This window comes from Apus apus, chromosome 17 (assembly GCF_020740795.1).
Source record: "Apus apus isolate bApuApu2 chromosome 17, bApuApu2.pri.cur, whole genome shotgun sequence".
In the NCBI taxonomy this organism is placed as follows: domain Eukaryota; kingdom Metazoa; phylum Chordata; class Aves; order Apodiformes; family Apodidae; genus Apus; species Apus apus.
The window spans coordinates 8,589,344-8,601,354 of record NC_067298.1 but is presented as its reverse complement, the minus strand read 5'-3'; the positions used below and the strand labels follow the sequence as shown (position 1 = coordinate 8,601,354).

The 12,011-nt window shown below is 41.0% G+C and overlaps 1 protein-coding gene across 1 annotated transcript; it reads left to right on the top strand.

Annotated features, from left to right (window-relative positions):
* Window positions 1-291: 291 nt before the first annotated feature.
* Window positions 292-10,968, top strand: UTP6 (UTP6 small subunit processome component). Its single transcript, XM_051634614.1, has 19 exons — window positions 292-422; window positions 507-591; window positions 1,068-1,109; window positions 1,188-1,280; window positions 1,862-1,909; window positions 2,681-2,744; window positions 3,204-3,322; window positions 3,925-4,002; window positions 4,418-4,499; window positions 5,743-5,824; window positions 6,429-6,610; window positions 7,436-7,515; window positions 7,856-7,933; window positions 8,071-8,250; window positions 8,556-8,636; window positions 9,551-9,660; window positions 9,743-9,809; window positions 10,103-10,175; window positions 10,729-10,968. Exons 1-19 carry the CDS (start codon window positions 331-333, stop codon window positions 10,884-10,886), a joined length of 1,794 nt encoding a protein of 597 aa, XP_051490574.1. The 5' UTR covers window positions 292-330; the 3' UTR covers window positions 10,887-10,968.
* The last annotated feature ends 1,043 nt before the right edge of the window (window positions 10,969-12,011 follow it).

Sequence of the window (12,011 nt, the reverse complement as noted above, 5' to 3'; positions counted from 1 at the left end):
CCGCGCTCCCCGCAGCCCGTGTTCCCCCGCAGCCCCCGTGTTCCCCCGCAGCCCCCGTGTTCCCCCGCAGCCCCCGCGCTCCCCGCAGCCCGTGTTCCCCCGCAGCCCCCGTGTTCCCCGCAGCCCCCGTGTTCCCCCGCAGCCCGTGTTCCCCCGCAGCCCCCGTGTTCCCCGCAGCCCCCGTGTTCCCCCGCAGCCCGTGTTCCCCTGCAGCCCCCGTGTTCCCCCGCAGCCCGTGTTCCCCCGCAGCCCCTGCGCTCGCCCCGCGCGGCCGGCAGGGGGCGCGGGGGCCGGAAGGGGCGCGGCGGGGGCCGCGGGGCCGCGGCAGCCATGGCGGAGCGCATCGAGCAGCGGCTGGAGGACCGCGTCCCGGAGCTGGAGCAGCTGGAGCGGGTCGGGCTGTTCACGCACAAGGAGATCAGGTGAGGGGAGCGGGGACCCAGCGGGGACGGGGCGAGGGGCGGCGCGGCCGGGCTCGCCCCCTGGCTGATTCCCCCCTCCCGCAGGGCCGTCCTGAGGAAGGCCTCGGCTCTGGAGTACAAGATACAGCGGAGAGCGCTTCGGAAGGAGGATTTTATTAAATACATTCAGGTAGGCGTGACTGGTGAGCGGGGCGTGCGGGCTGGCGGCGTTGGAAGTGGTTTGTGGTCCCCGCGGCTGGCTCGGGGCCTGCTCCCCGCCGTGCCCGGGCACACGCGCTGCCCCAGACACCAGGGCCTGAGGCGCAGCCGGGGCTGCTGCCCGAGAGTCCTCGGCCTTCTGGTGTCTTTCTCGCGTGGTTTCCTTCTCCAGGGAGCAGACACCCCCGTTCCCTGATGTGCTGTCAAATTGTAATTAAGTGTATTTCATTTCTTTTTTTTTATTACGTTGGAAGTTTTTGATTCTAGAAGCATGCAGCGTGCTGACAGCTCAGCTCTGACTGCCGTGTGCAGTACAGATGCTCAGGCTTTCAGTTAGTCTTAGAAATGTAGTGGATTAGCTATAAAAAACCTTGATCTGTATTTTTTTTCCTTACTATCATCTGTCTCTTAATTTGCCTTTAAATGTGTTTTTTCTCTCCATTCTAGTATGAAATTAATCTGCTGGAACTGATCAAGAAAAGAAGAGCAGTAAGTTGTCAATTATTCAGAGTAGGAAATATGCCACATCTTTTACTACAGTGTAATTAATACTTTTTGTCCTCTCAGCGCGTTGGATATTCATTTAAGAAGGAAGAAATTGAGAACTCTATTCTGCATAGAGTCCATTGCCTCTTCAACCGTGCTACAGGAAAATGGAAAGTAAGTTGGTTGGTTTGTGTTGATAAGTTGAAAAATGCCCTTTTGCTATGAAAAATATATCTAGATATCATTGCTGCCAAGTATTTGCAATAACGCATAAGAATGTAATAGAAGAACTAGGTGTACATTTGGTCTTTGAGTTACCAATAGCCTGGATATGGATCAATCATATCAAATAGACTGTTTTGTACACAAACAATGTTATGTCCTTTCTGTGTCACTAGTCCTCAACTAACTGATAATATGAGTATTATTTGATACATGTGAGGGTAAAACCTAAGTGAGGTGCTTAAGGAGCCATTACAGTGAGCTCTCTACTGAGTTCCTTGTAAGATGTGATTGGAGAAGCTGCAAGGGTGTTTCCTGAGATGGGATGGTTGGTGTTTTTCAGATGTTTTGCAGGAACTTGAAAAATTTGAAGATCTGGGAAGAAAAAAACCCTCAGATTTGAGAATCAAAATCCCTTTTCCCTGCATGCCATGTCATTGCACCAAGGGCATGTTGTTTGTTTGTCAATATGTAAATGATTTTATGCTTGCCTTATTGTGAGGTTGATTCTCTCCCTGTTGCATTTCCAACAGGATGACATCCAGCTTTGGCTTTCACATGTTGCATTTTGCAAGCAGTGGGTGAGTTTTCAAAATGCTAGTCTTACCTGATTTGGGATGCTATCTTGGTGTTCAACCAGGCAACTGGAATTTGAATTAAATGTCAGGGGTACAGACTTTACTGCCACATGCTGTATTACTGAAATCATCATGACAGTATTATTGGAGTTGCCTAAGATTTTCATTGGTTTGTGTGAGAGTAGAATTTGACTCAGAATGAACTTGTATAAAATTTACTGCTTGTGAGTAGCAAAGATGAGGTTGATTTCATTGGTTCTGGGGTTAGGGAGAACCGTAATATTGGTTATACCTTCTCTGGAATGAATGGATCCACCTGACTGTGAAATGTTATTTTGTTTCCAATGTTTCTTACAGTGGCTGTGCTCAAAGCTATAATCCTGGTGATTCTGTCCTTTTTAAACTTACCTGTGCCAGTCTTCACATTATTATTAGCATTTGGTCATTGTCCTTCCTGTACTGAAGGTGATCTTGTCATAGTAAAGCAAGTGGCCACAGGAAAAAGCAGTCTTTACCTCAAAAGTGGTCAGTTTGTCACTTAGGCAATGTTTGTGTTAGCTGTGTTGTTCAGAATGGTCTGAGTTAATCATGATAATCTAGTCTGGGAACATTGGAAAGCTTGTCAGTATTGAAGAAATAGAAGAAACTTTCTACTGAAGGCAAAGTAGCAGAGAAATGTCTATTCCAGGACAATTGCATTACAACTTGTAACCTTTCATAATGAAACTTCAGTGTGGTACGATAGTAGGTGAAACAAAACTACTTCTTTTACAGAATGCAAAACATCAGCTTAGTAAAGTGTTCTCTACCATGTTGGCCATTCATCCCAATAAACCAGGTAAATAAAACAATTGCAAGTGCTGCATAAATGACTGAGTATAAATTATGTAATGTTGGTTTAAGTTCCTAGAGATCTCAGTTCAAGGTATTGGGGTAAAAGTTCCTATTGGCTTTGCTGCTCCTTCAGAGAGAAGGGTCTGATGGGTTGTGCTGAGCAGTCAGAAGGTGATGGGGAGTATGTTGAATACTTGTGGTTGCTTTTTGGCTACTGAAGACATCATTTACCATCATGGGATCTGATCTGTAGCTATACCAGATTAAACTTGTTGGATCTACTTAGCTTTTAGTCCTTTGACTCAGTTTAAATGGAAGATAATCAGTCTTATTCCATTGTTGAGCTCATGGGTTATGTTGGGATGGCTACATCGAACAAAAAACAACCTGTGCAGCCTGGAGAGCAGCTTCAAAATGGGTTCTCCTGACCTTAAAATGAATTTATTTGTGTCATCTGTTGCAGCACTGTGGATTATGGCAGCAAAATGGGAAATGGAGACCCAGCTGTCATCAGAAAGTGCGAGGCACTTGTTCCTCCGTGCTTTGCGCTTCCACCCAGAGTGCCCAAAGATTTATCAAGAAGTGAGTTCCTGTTGTGTCCTGTGAGCAGTTATTTCATCAACCAGAGGAAATCAGTTCAGCATATTTCTTGGATCAAGCTGAGAAAACTGGAAAAAAGCTTAATTCCTCATCAGAAGGGAAATGACTTTAAAAAAAACAACAAAAAAAACAAAAAAAAAACCACTTTGTATTGGCAGGTTTTTTCAGGTGTTCAACAAATCCTGTGTTTATGTCTGCAAAGCAAGGGTTTTACACTTTATGGATGAATGTGTCAGTTACCTTTTAAAGTACTATAAGGTCTGATAGGTCATAGTTCTCTGGATTAGATCTGGCATCCCTAGCCTTTGCTAGGGAACATGGTTTTCTGTGAGGGCAAGTTAAGGTTTAAAGAATTACTTGAATTCTTTGAAGAATTACTACATGTGGAAAATTTCTGAGTAAATATGTGGGGCAGGTAGCTATATGCACAAACCTGTACAAACCAAGGATCTCACCTTATGTGGGAAGTTGGTAAAGTCCTGATTTGTAGCTCATCAGCAGGGCTTGTTACTATGTTTGTAGATTTAGATGTTTTATCATTTATCCCCAACCCTCACTCAGTCATTCCATTCTCACTCTTGCAGTATTTCAGAATGGAGCTGATGAATGCTGAAAAACAGAGGAAGGAAAAGAAAGCATTTGAACAAGCAAAGATGGACTTGGTAGGTCAGCTGAACTTGAGATACTGTCTGCTTGTGTGTCACACGTTTGAGTGCCTGGTTTCAAGGGATCTGTATTAATGTTTTGCTTGAGAACAGCTTAGAGAAAGTCTTCATTCACACCCTGTGCCTGTGTTAACCTCTTCAAGTGTTGACTGATGCTCAGCTCAAATACTTCATACATTGAATTTTCTTTACACCTGTAAAGTCTTTCTGTTGTATCCTCTGGTTTGAAAGTTAATAGCAATTTCTGGAACTGACTCTTATTTCTTTATAGTTGACTTGTTCAAGTTAGGTAAAGATAGACTTAGATGAAGAAAAACATTAATAACTTCTGATGTTTTTTTTCCATTTTTGCAAAAGTGGTTGCTTGGAAAGGAAGCCAATTTTTTCAATTATGTTATACTTGATGTTGCAGGGGGAATTCAGTTATTCTGAAGAGATTCTCAATGGGGAAATGGCTCGCATCATCTACAGGGATGCTGCTCAGAAAATTAAAGGTGATTTAACATTTCTTGTACTATTCCTATTCAGTAGGAAAATTGTCATCTTTAACTCAGCTCTCCAGTAGGAAATACAGATTGACTTAGTGCTAGTGGACAGACAGGAGGTATTTCCAACTATACTATTTATTCAGTAGAACTTCGATAATGCCAAAGTGTAAGTTGATAGTGCTGATAGTTCTGATTTCATAACTGTTCTGCAGGCTGACACCTCTTCTAGTACAACAGCTTTTGGGCTGAAGAGACAGAAGTTCTGGGCTTACACTCTCAAAACTTGTTTGTTTGCTTAGAAAAACAAAGGGAGGACAGTTCAGAATTACCCACCTGTTTGCTTTGTTGTTTACTGAACATTAGATCACAACAGATCAGCAAGCACTAGGGACAGAGAAGTAAGAATTCAGACTAACCATGAAGCAGGTTAGATGATTTTAAATTAACCAGGCTTGGTAAAATTCACCCATTTTATTGAGAGAATTGGGTAAAGTAACTGCAAAGTAGTAGCAGGTATCTTTGGGAAACCACGATAGACAAGGGTATTTTGTAAGACAATGGGGAAAATATAATAACAGCATTGAAAATTGGAGGGGGAAAGAAGGACATGAGAGGAAATGACAGAAAGAGTTGGCTTAATTTGAACTCCTGGAGGCGTACTGAAATAAATAGGAATACAAATTATTTATAAGAACCCAAAAATAAGGATGTGAGTAATGATTGATAGAGTTTTGAGGTAAGCTAGTTATACCAAGTTGTGTCACTTTGTGTTCTCAAAGGTAAGTGACAGAGGGACAGGATGGATTGATGTAGTTCATTGACAAATACTCTATGCAGCTTTGGAGAGGTCTGTCTCAGGTGAGGAGCATTCTGTGTTCATGGCAGAGTCAGATGAAGGATCAGAGGAGGTGCTGATTGAATTTGCAGGTAGAACCAAGCTGGAAGAATCTGTAAGCATGTCAGGACTAGTTTATCACTTTGCAGTCAGAGATGTTCTGCCTGTTGGGTTTTTTTTGTAACTGGTAACATGAAGTTGTGAAGGATATAGTTAGACCATCAACATCATAACACAGGGCTTATCATATGGGTTCAGCACTGAGATTTATAGAAAATAAAAGGGTATCTGTTACTTAGGCACTTAAATGTTACCTGTGTCTAGACAAAAGCTTGCAAAGATACAGAAATGCGAAGTGTGCCATGGATACAATTACTCCACTTGATATTTTTCTTCACTCTTTTTGAAATGTAGGTGTTGAGTTCCATCTGGCTGTACTTTCCATTGCAAAGCTCTTTGATTTTACCCAAGATTTGCAAAAAGAAATTCTGGAAAGGTGAGGTGTGGGTTTGGATTTTTTATTTGTTTTGTTTTGTTTTTAAGAAACATACTCCCATGATGGATAGTGAGTTAACAGATTAGCAACTAAAGGCTGTTCTTCTAGGGAAACAGTCTTAAGCCTATGGGAAATCCTTTAAGGAAATTTAAACACAAGGCAAAAAAGCTTTTTAGAAAAGGATACCTTTATCTAACTATCTAACTTCATAAAAAGTTTTGAGAAGCTGCTAAGAAAAGTTTAGTTGAAGTAAAGTTGTCTCTGAATATGACAACACTTAATTTCTGTAAATTGACTTTCGGTACTGTGGATTTTCCTATGTATTTGGTGGTTCTTTTGCATCTTTAGTTTCTCCAGTTGCTCATCTCTCAAAAGAAAGATCTCTCTTGAAAATTTTCTGTCCCTGGAGAATATCCAAGTTAAATAATAACCCAAAATAGACAAATATTTTGTCTTTCTCTTGTGGAAAGGTAAAATGTGTTTTCTCTGGTGCTGGCTTACTCTAGAAATTAAGTACATTACTACACCAATATAGTAACCCTTCTGAATGTGCTTCTGGGAGAAGAATGGCAGTTGAGGGATGTTACAGACATGGTGTGTTTAGTTTGCAGGCCAAGTATGCTGATGATCCCCTTATGTGGGACTACATGGCCCGTCGTGAGCTGGAGCTGGGGTCCCTGCAGTCCTCAGAACATACCACGAAACGGATGAAAGTGTCTGAAATCACCCAGAGGGAGGAACGATGCTGTGCAGTCTTTGAAGAGGCTGTGAGAGCTGTCCCAACAGGTGAAAAGTACTGCTTGCATTTAAGGATCTTCTTTTTTTCACTGGTATTTTAGCATACTGTGAAAGTTCTGAAGTAGGTGTTTGCAGGCTCTACTGTAGCTGAGAATTTTTAGATGCTACCTTTTTTGCAATTTATTTTACGGGTTTCTTGGGTTGTTTTCCAGTGCATTTGTGCACTGGAAGAGCCACTTAACTGAAGGTGCTTTTTCTTGCTTGTTTGCTTTTATTATTGTGATTTAACCAATCAGGTGAATTGAAGCACACAGATTAATAGAGTTTTGGGAGCTGTAAATGAAAAAAATTGCTAAATAAAGGAAATCTGTAGAACTTGAGTATGTTGCTGGTTAGCTGTGAGTAAGCAATGTTCTTGAGTTGGTGGTGCAGTGGATATCCAGCTTCCACCTCTGGCATTGTCCTTGCTCTCAGGAGGCTCCCAAAGGTCTGCCTGTGGAGTGGACTCAAACTTGCTGCTTTTATAAACTTTGGAGGGAAGGATTTCCTTGACTGCCTTTGAGTGTCCTTCCACTTGCAGCCCTGATGAAAACTACAGGCAAAGGGTGCACTGAGCATCAATTGTGACAGCATGTGCTGAGGGCTCAGCTGAGAGCTTGATGCTCTTTAGAAAGAGCTATTGGCTGCAACTTATACTGGGAAGCTCTTTTTAAGTGTCAGTGTTATAAATGTAGGGCCTCCTTTATAATACAACATTTTAAATCAAAGTTGGCTTTACCTGTTAGTGCTTGGATTTTCTTTCTTGGATTTCTTAAATATTTGTGTATATTCTTCTGTTTCTATACATGTCATCTTCTGCCTTTGATTCTACAGAGGACATGTGGAAATGCTACATCACTTTTTGCTTAGAGAGATATAACAGGAAAACCAACAGTGAAGAACTAAAGCAAAAGGTAATAGCCTACTGTGGGCCCCTTAGTGATGCATCTAAGCTTGAGTGTGACTCAGTGAATTAACTAATCATCCTGTGCAGTTTGGTTCTCTTTTAATACAGTAAAAAAAATTGCTATTTTTTTTCTTTTGTTCCTTAAGGAGGAAGTGTAATTTAAATGCTCAGATTTCCCCTTTATCTTGAATTGCATGCAGGTACCTAAAGCATTAGATAATGTAGTTCCAAATGAAGCTGAGTGATGTATTGATACACTAATCCACTGGGCTTCTTGTGATGCTGTCATCTGGTATATGCAGGAGTAATGCTTATTTTCTTTACATTTTCTTCTGTGTTGTTCTTAGAGGCTGGAGAGGACACTCAGCGTGTTCAACAAAGCCCATGAGTCCAGACTGCTGCCAGAAGTTCTCTACAAGCAGTGGGTAAGAGTTGACACAGAAAAATCGATTGTGAGGCTGTTCCACGCTGCTTCACGTCCATCTTCACCATTTTGAGTTTTTGCTTTTCTAACAAGGTGTTACAAATCTGGTGGTGATGAGCTGTGTCTGTTGGGTTTTAGCTTCAGCTGTTACTGGAGTTCAGCCTCTTGGAGAAGGCTACAGAGGTGGCAGAAGCTGCAACTGAGCAGTTCAACCTGTCAGTGGAAATGTGGCAGATGAGGCTGCAGATGCTGATCCAGCTGAAGAGTGACGGTGTCGGCCAGTGTTTTGAAGAAGCCATTAAGCACGTGAAGTCTCAGGTCTGTGCTGGTTTGATGGACTTGCATGCATTAGTCTTGGGCTGGAAACCTGATATTTATTTGAGGGCTTTTTTTCCTTTGCAAGGCATTCAGAGCCTCTGACCATTTTTAAGGTCAGAAATAAGAACTTGACATTTCACATGTGCACTGCATTCAGGAGCAATGTTGTCTTTCTAAGAGCTATGTTTAAAGGACAGTTTTTAATGGCAGCTGTAATACAGAACCTGGTGGATGTGCTGCAGTCTGTTTCTGTGAATCAGAGTCACTGTATCTCAATATTTTGATTTATCTGCTTACCTTATTAGGGCACCTTGCCATTATGGACCCTTTGGGTAGAATGGAGTGAAGGCACGAACAGCAAGGAAGAGACAGAAGCTCTCTACCAGGTACTTAGCTTACAGAAATCTACTTTTTATGACTGTGCAAATAAAAGGGAGCAATGTGTGTGTATGGAATGTGTAGCAAATGCTTTATACTGGAGTTATTTCATAGGTGTGTTGATATTAAAGAATTTCAAATAAGACTGAATGTTGCCAAAAATCAGTTGGACATAGCACAAATGTCATCCCCATGTTTCTAAGACGTCTAGATGTTTGTAAGCACAACTAGTGATGGGCTCTTCTTTTCCTTTGTGGTCTAGAATTTTCCTTATTTTCAAATATCTATCTGAACATGGAAAAAATAGTTTTCCAACCTGTATGAAAACAACCTTGCTACAGAAAACTGAAGAACAAAACTAGGACTTCAATCTCACTGTAAATTCGTTAAATAGCTTAGAGCAAAACATTTCCTCTTACCTGGTGTGTTGGGTTGGTTGCTTTTTTCCTCCCCTATTTACAACACAAAATATTATTTCAAGTGAAAGCTTGAATTCAATTGTTTGTTGAGTGTTGTGAAACACTCTGCATGAAGAATGTTAGGGGAAATGCCAGTTGCCAGCTGTATGTAATAATGGAGGAGACACAATGTATTTTAGGTTACAGCAAATACTTTAATTTGAAAAATATTTGACGTATTACCTGCTGGTTTCTTTCAGACATAATTTGGGATGCTTTTGTCCAGTACTTAGTCTCACTGATGAGATACGCTCTGTCAGATGCCTAATTAGGGGAGAAGGTACTATTTAATAAAATCTTAGAATACTTTGGCTTGGAAGGGGCCTTTAAAGGTCATCTAGTCCCACTTCACTGCAATGAGTAGGGATGTTTTCAACTAGTTCAGGTTGATTTCTTCAACCTTGTTGCCTTTTAATTATAGCTCATGTGGTTAGTTTGTGTTTTTTTTCATTTCACATTTGCAGAGATCCTTGCATGCCACAACTCCTGCTGAATCTGTGACTATGAAAGAAAAATATCTTGACTGGACATACAGAAGTGGTGGTTATAAGAAAGTTAAGAAAGTCTTTAACAGGTGACAAAACCTTCAAACCTGATTATTCTAGGGCATATGTGAAAAGGCTTGAAGTCTAAAGTGACTTGTGTTTTTACTTCAGCTTGTGTGAAAATCGTCCATTTTCAATTAACTTCTTCAGGAAGATGATCCAAATAGAAAAGGAGCAAGTAAGTTGTTGAATGTCCACTTAGTGCCTTGTATTTGTCAAATACACTTATAATTTTGACTTAAATAGAAAACAGAGGGCTTATGAGTGATGTCATTAGTTTGTGATCATACATTATGTATTTGTCTTCTGAAGTTGATTTATGGCATGTAATACGAACCCAGGTTCCATGGTAACTAATCTTAGGCAGTGTGCATGTGCACACGTAATTACCATGACTCTTTTTCTTTGTAAGAATCTAATCAAGCTGCAGATTCACAAAATAAATGGCCTTTTAATACCTTCTTTTGTTAGGAATCTTGCAAAATGCTGCATGTAAGAGAATACTATGAACGTGCCTTGAGAGAGTTCGGTTCAACAGATTGTGGTAAGGAGACTGGATTTATTCATTCATTCAGTGCTGCCTCTTTTATTTCCATCCATTTCAAAAGGTAGCTGTTTGTTTTGCCCTTGTGATTGCTGTCATGCAGAGTGGAGCTTACTTTTTCTGTGTGCCATTAAATGCAAAGACACTGCAGCAACCCTCCACTTCCAGTCCAGGGTCATGGTTCACAGTGGGATGGCTTCAGCAAATAAGGCTTTGACACTGGCTGGCAGAAGAGATGTGCATCACCTCTAACTTGGGTTTACAAACAGTATGGAGCTATGTTTTTATAATCGATATTTCTGCAGTATTCCTTTTAAGAAAGTAACCAGCTCAATTATTGCTGCATTATTTCTTGAGACATCACTGTTCCGTCTGGGAATAGATCCCAGGTCTTTGGTCCTCAAGGGGCAGGGAGTTAAAGTTTCACAAAGTAAACCTCATTGCATTAACATCAAGGACACTTGCAAAAAGAGAGTTTCTAGGTGAGGATTGGTATGTTTGTTCTGTAATAGGCAATCAAAATCTAACCAGAACTTCTGTTTTTCTTCTAAAGATCTATGGCTGGATTATGTCAGAGAGGAACTAAGTCATCCCCAAGGCAAACCAGAAAACTGTGGGAGCATTCACTGGCGAGCTATGAAGATGTTGCAGGGAAACCTGGTGGAAGACTTTGTTTCCAAATACACTTTATTGCAAACTGGACATTTATGAAAAAATATAAATAGTTACAACGTGATAGTGTGGAATTTTTTAAAACTTTTTTGTACAAAGGTAAATATATGCCTGGATCATATTAACATGTATCTTCTTTATGTTCTTGCATATGTGGGAAAAAAATAATTATCTGCCCCATTGCAGTTCTTTGTAGTGTTGTGTCTGCCAGCAGCAAGTTTAAGTGCACAGTTAGAGGAGAAAGCACAGGCACACTGAGGGTGTTCTTTGTTGAGACTTCTGAGAGCAAACTCTTCCTCCTCCCTAAACATTCAGAGGAAATAGTCATACTGCATCAGGTTTTACACTCTGGAAAGCTAATACTACAGCACATAAGTGCCAAAAAAGCTCCCCTAGAAGCTATATCTGTGGGAGTATCTTTGTATCTTATTAAGCTGAATAAGGAGAAGTGGACCACTGGAGAAAAAAGCTGTCAAATTATGGTAATTGTTTTCTAACCTTGAAGTAATCTATAATCCTCTTCAAAACCTATCTGCAACCACTTTGGATTTGTGCCTCTGAGAGGGACTATGGAATGCAGAGGGGAGCTATGTTACAATTGTTCCTGATGTGTAACACTAAGAATGTTCTGATCTACACTTCAACTTTCTGTCCCCAGCGCCTGAAAAATGGGTAAGGGGTTTTTGAGACAGTGTTGCTCTTGGTTGTTGGCCACAAATTTCCATGTCAAAGCCATTAAATCAACATAAATTCTATCCTCAGAGTACTAGAGCATGCCTAGAGAAAGTACAGGAACATGCAGAAGTAGTTCCTTTATTTGACTGAATGGTGACATAAGGACAATACAGATAAATATTTCCCTAAGGTTTTTTACAGAAGCAGAAACTGCAGCTTCTCTCAAGTATTTAATCCTTCTAACTTTTGACTAAGTGGAAACAAGGTTTGGAGCAACAGCCTGTGAGATTGCTCCTTCTGTGACATCTGAAGTACTTCCTGGTTTGTCTTAGCCAGGCTTTCTTCCATCTCCCTGACAGTATTGAGCTGTCTCATGCTGTAATGGTGCTTTCCCTTGGTAATTGCTCCTCTTAAAGCCTGTCTGCACTTCATTATGTTGCCCCCTCCTCTGAAGTGCTCATCTTGCTTCTTCAGGTGCACAACAAAAAG

Bases quoted from the DNA above. Each gene is read 5' to 3' on its own strand.
- UTP6 (XM_051634614.1), top strand. From the start codon at position 331: ATGGCGGAGCGCATCGAGCAGCGGCTGGAGGACCGCGTCCCGGAGCTG. The intron at 1,281-1,861 runs GTAAGTTGGTTG...CATTTCCAACAG, and splicing joins GTGCTACAGGAAAATGGAAA to GATGACATCCAGCTTTGGCT. The intron at 10,176-10,728 runs GTAAGGAGACTG...TTTCTTCTAAAG, and splicing joins GTTCGGTTCAACAGATTGTG to ATCTATGGCTGGATTATGTC.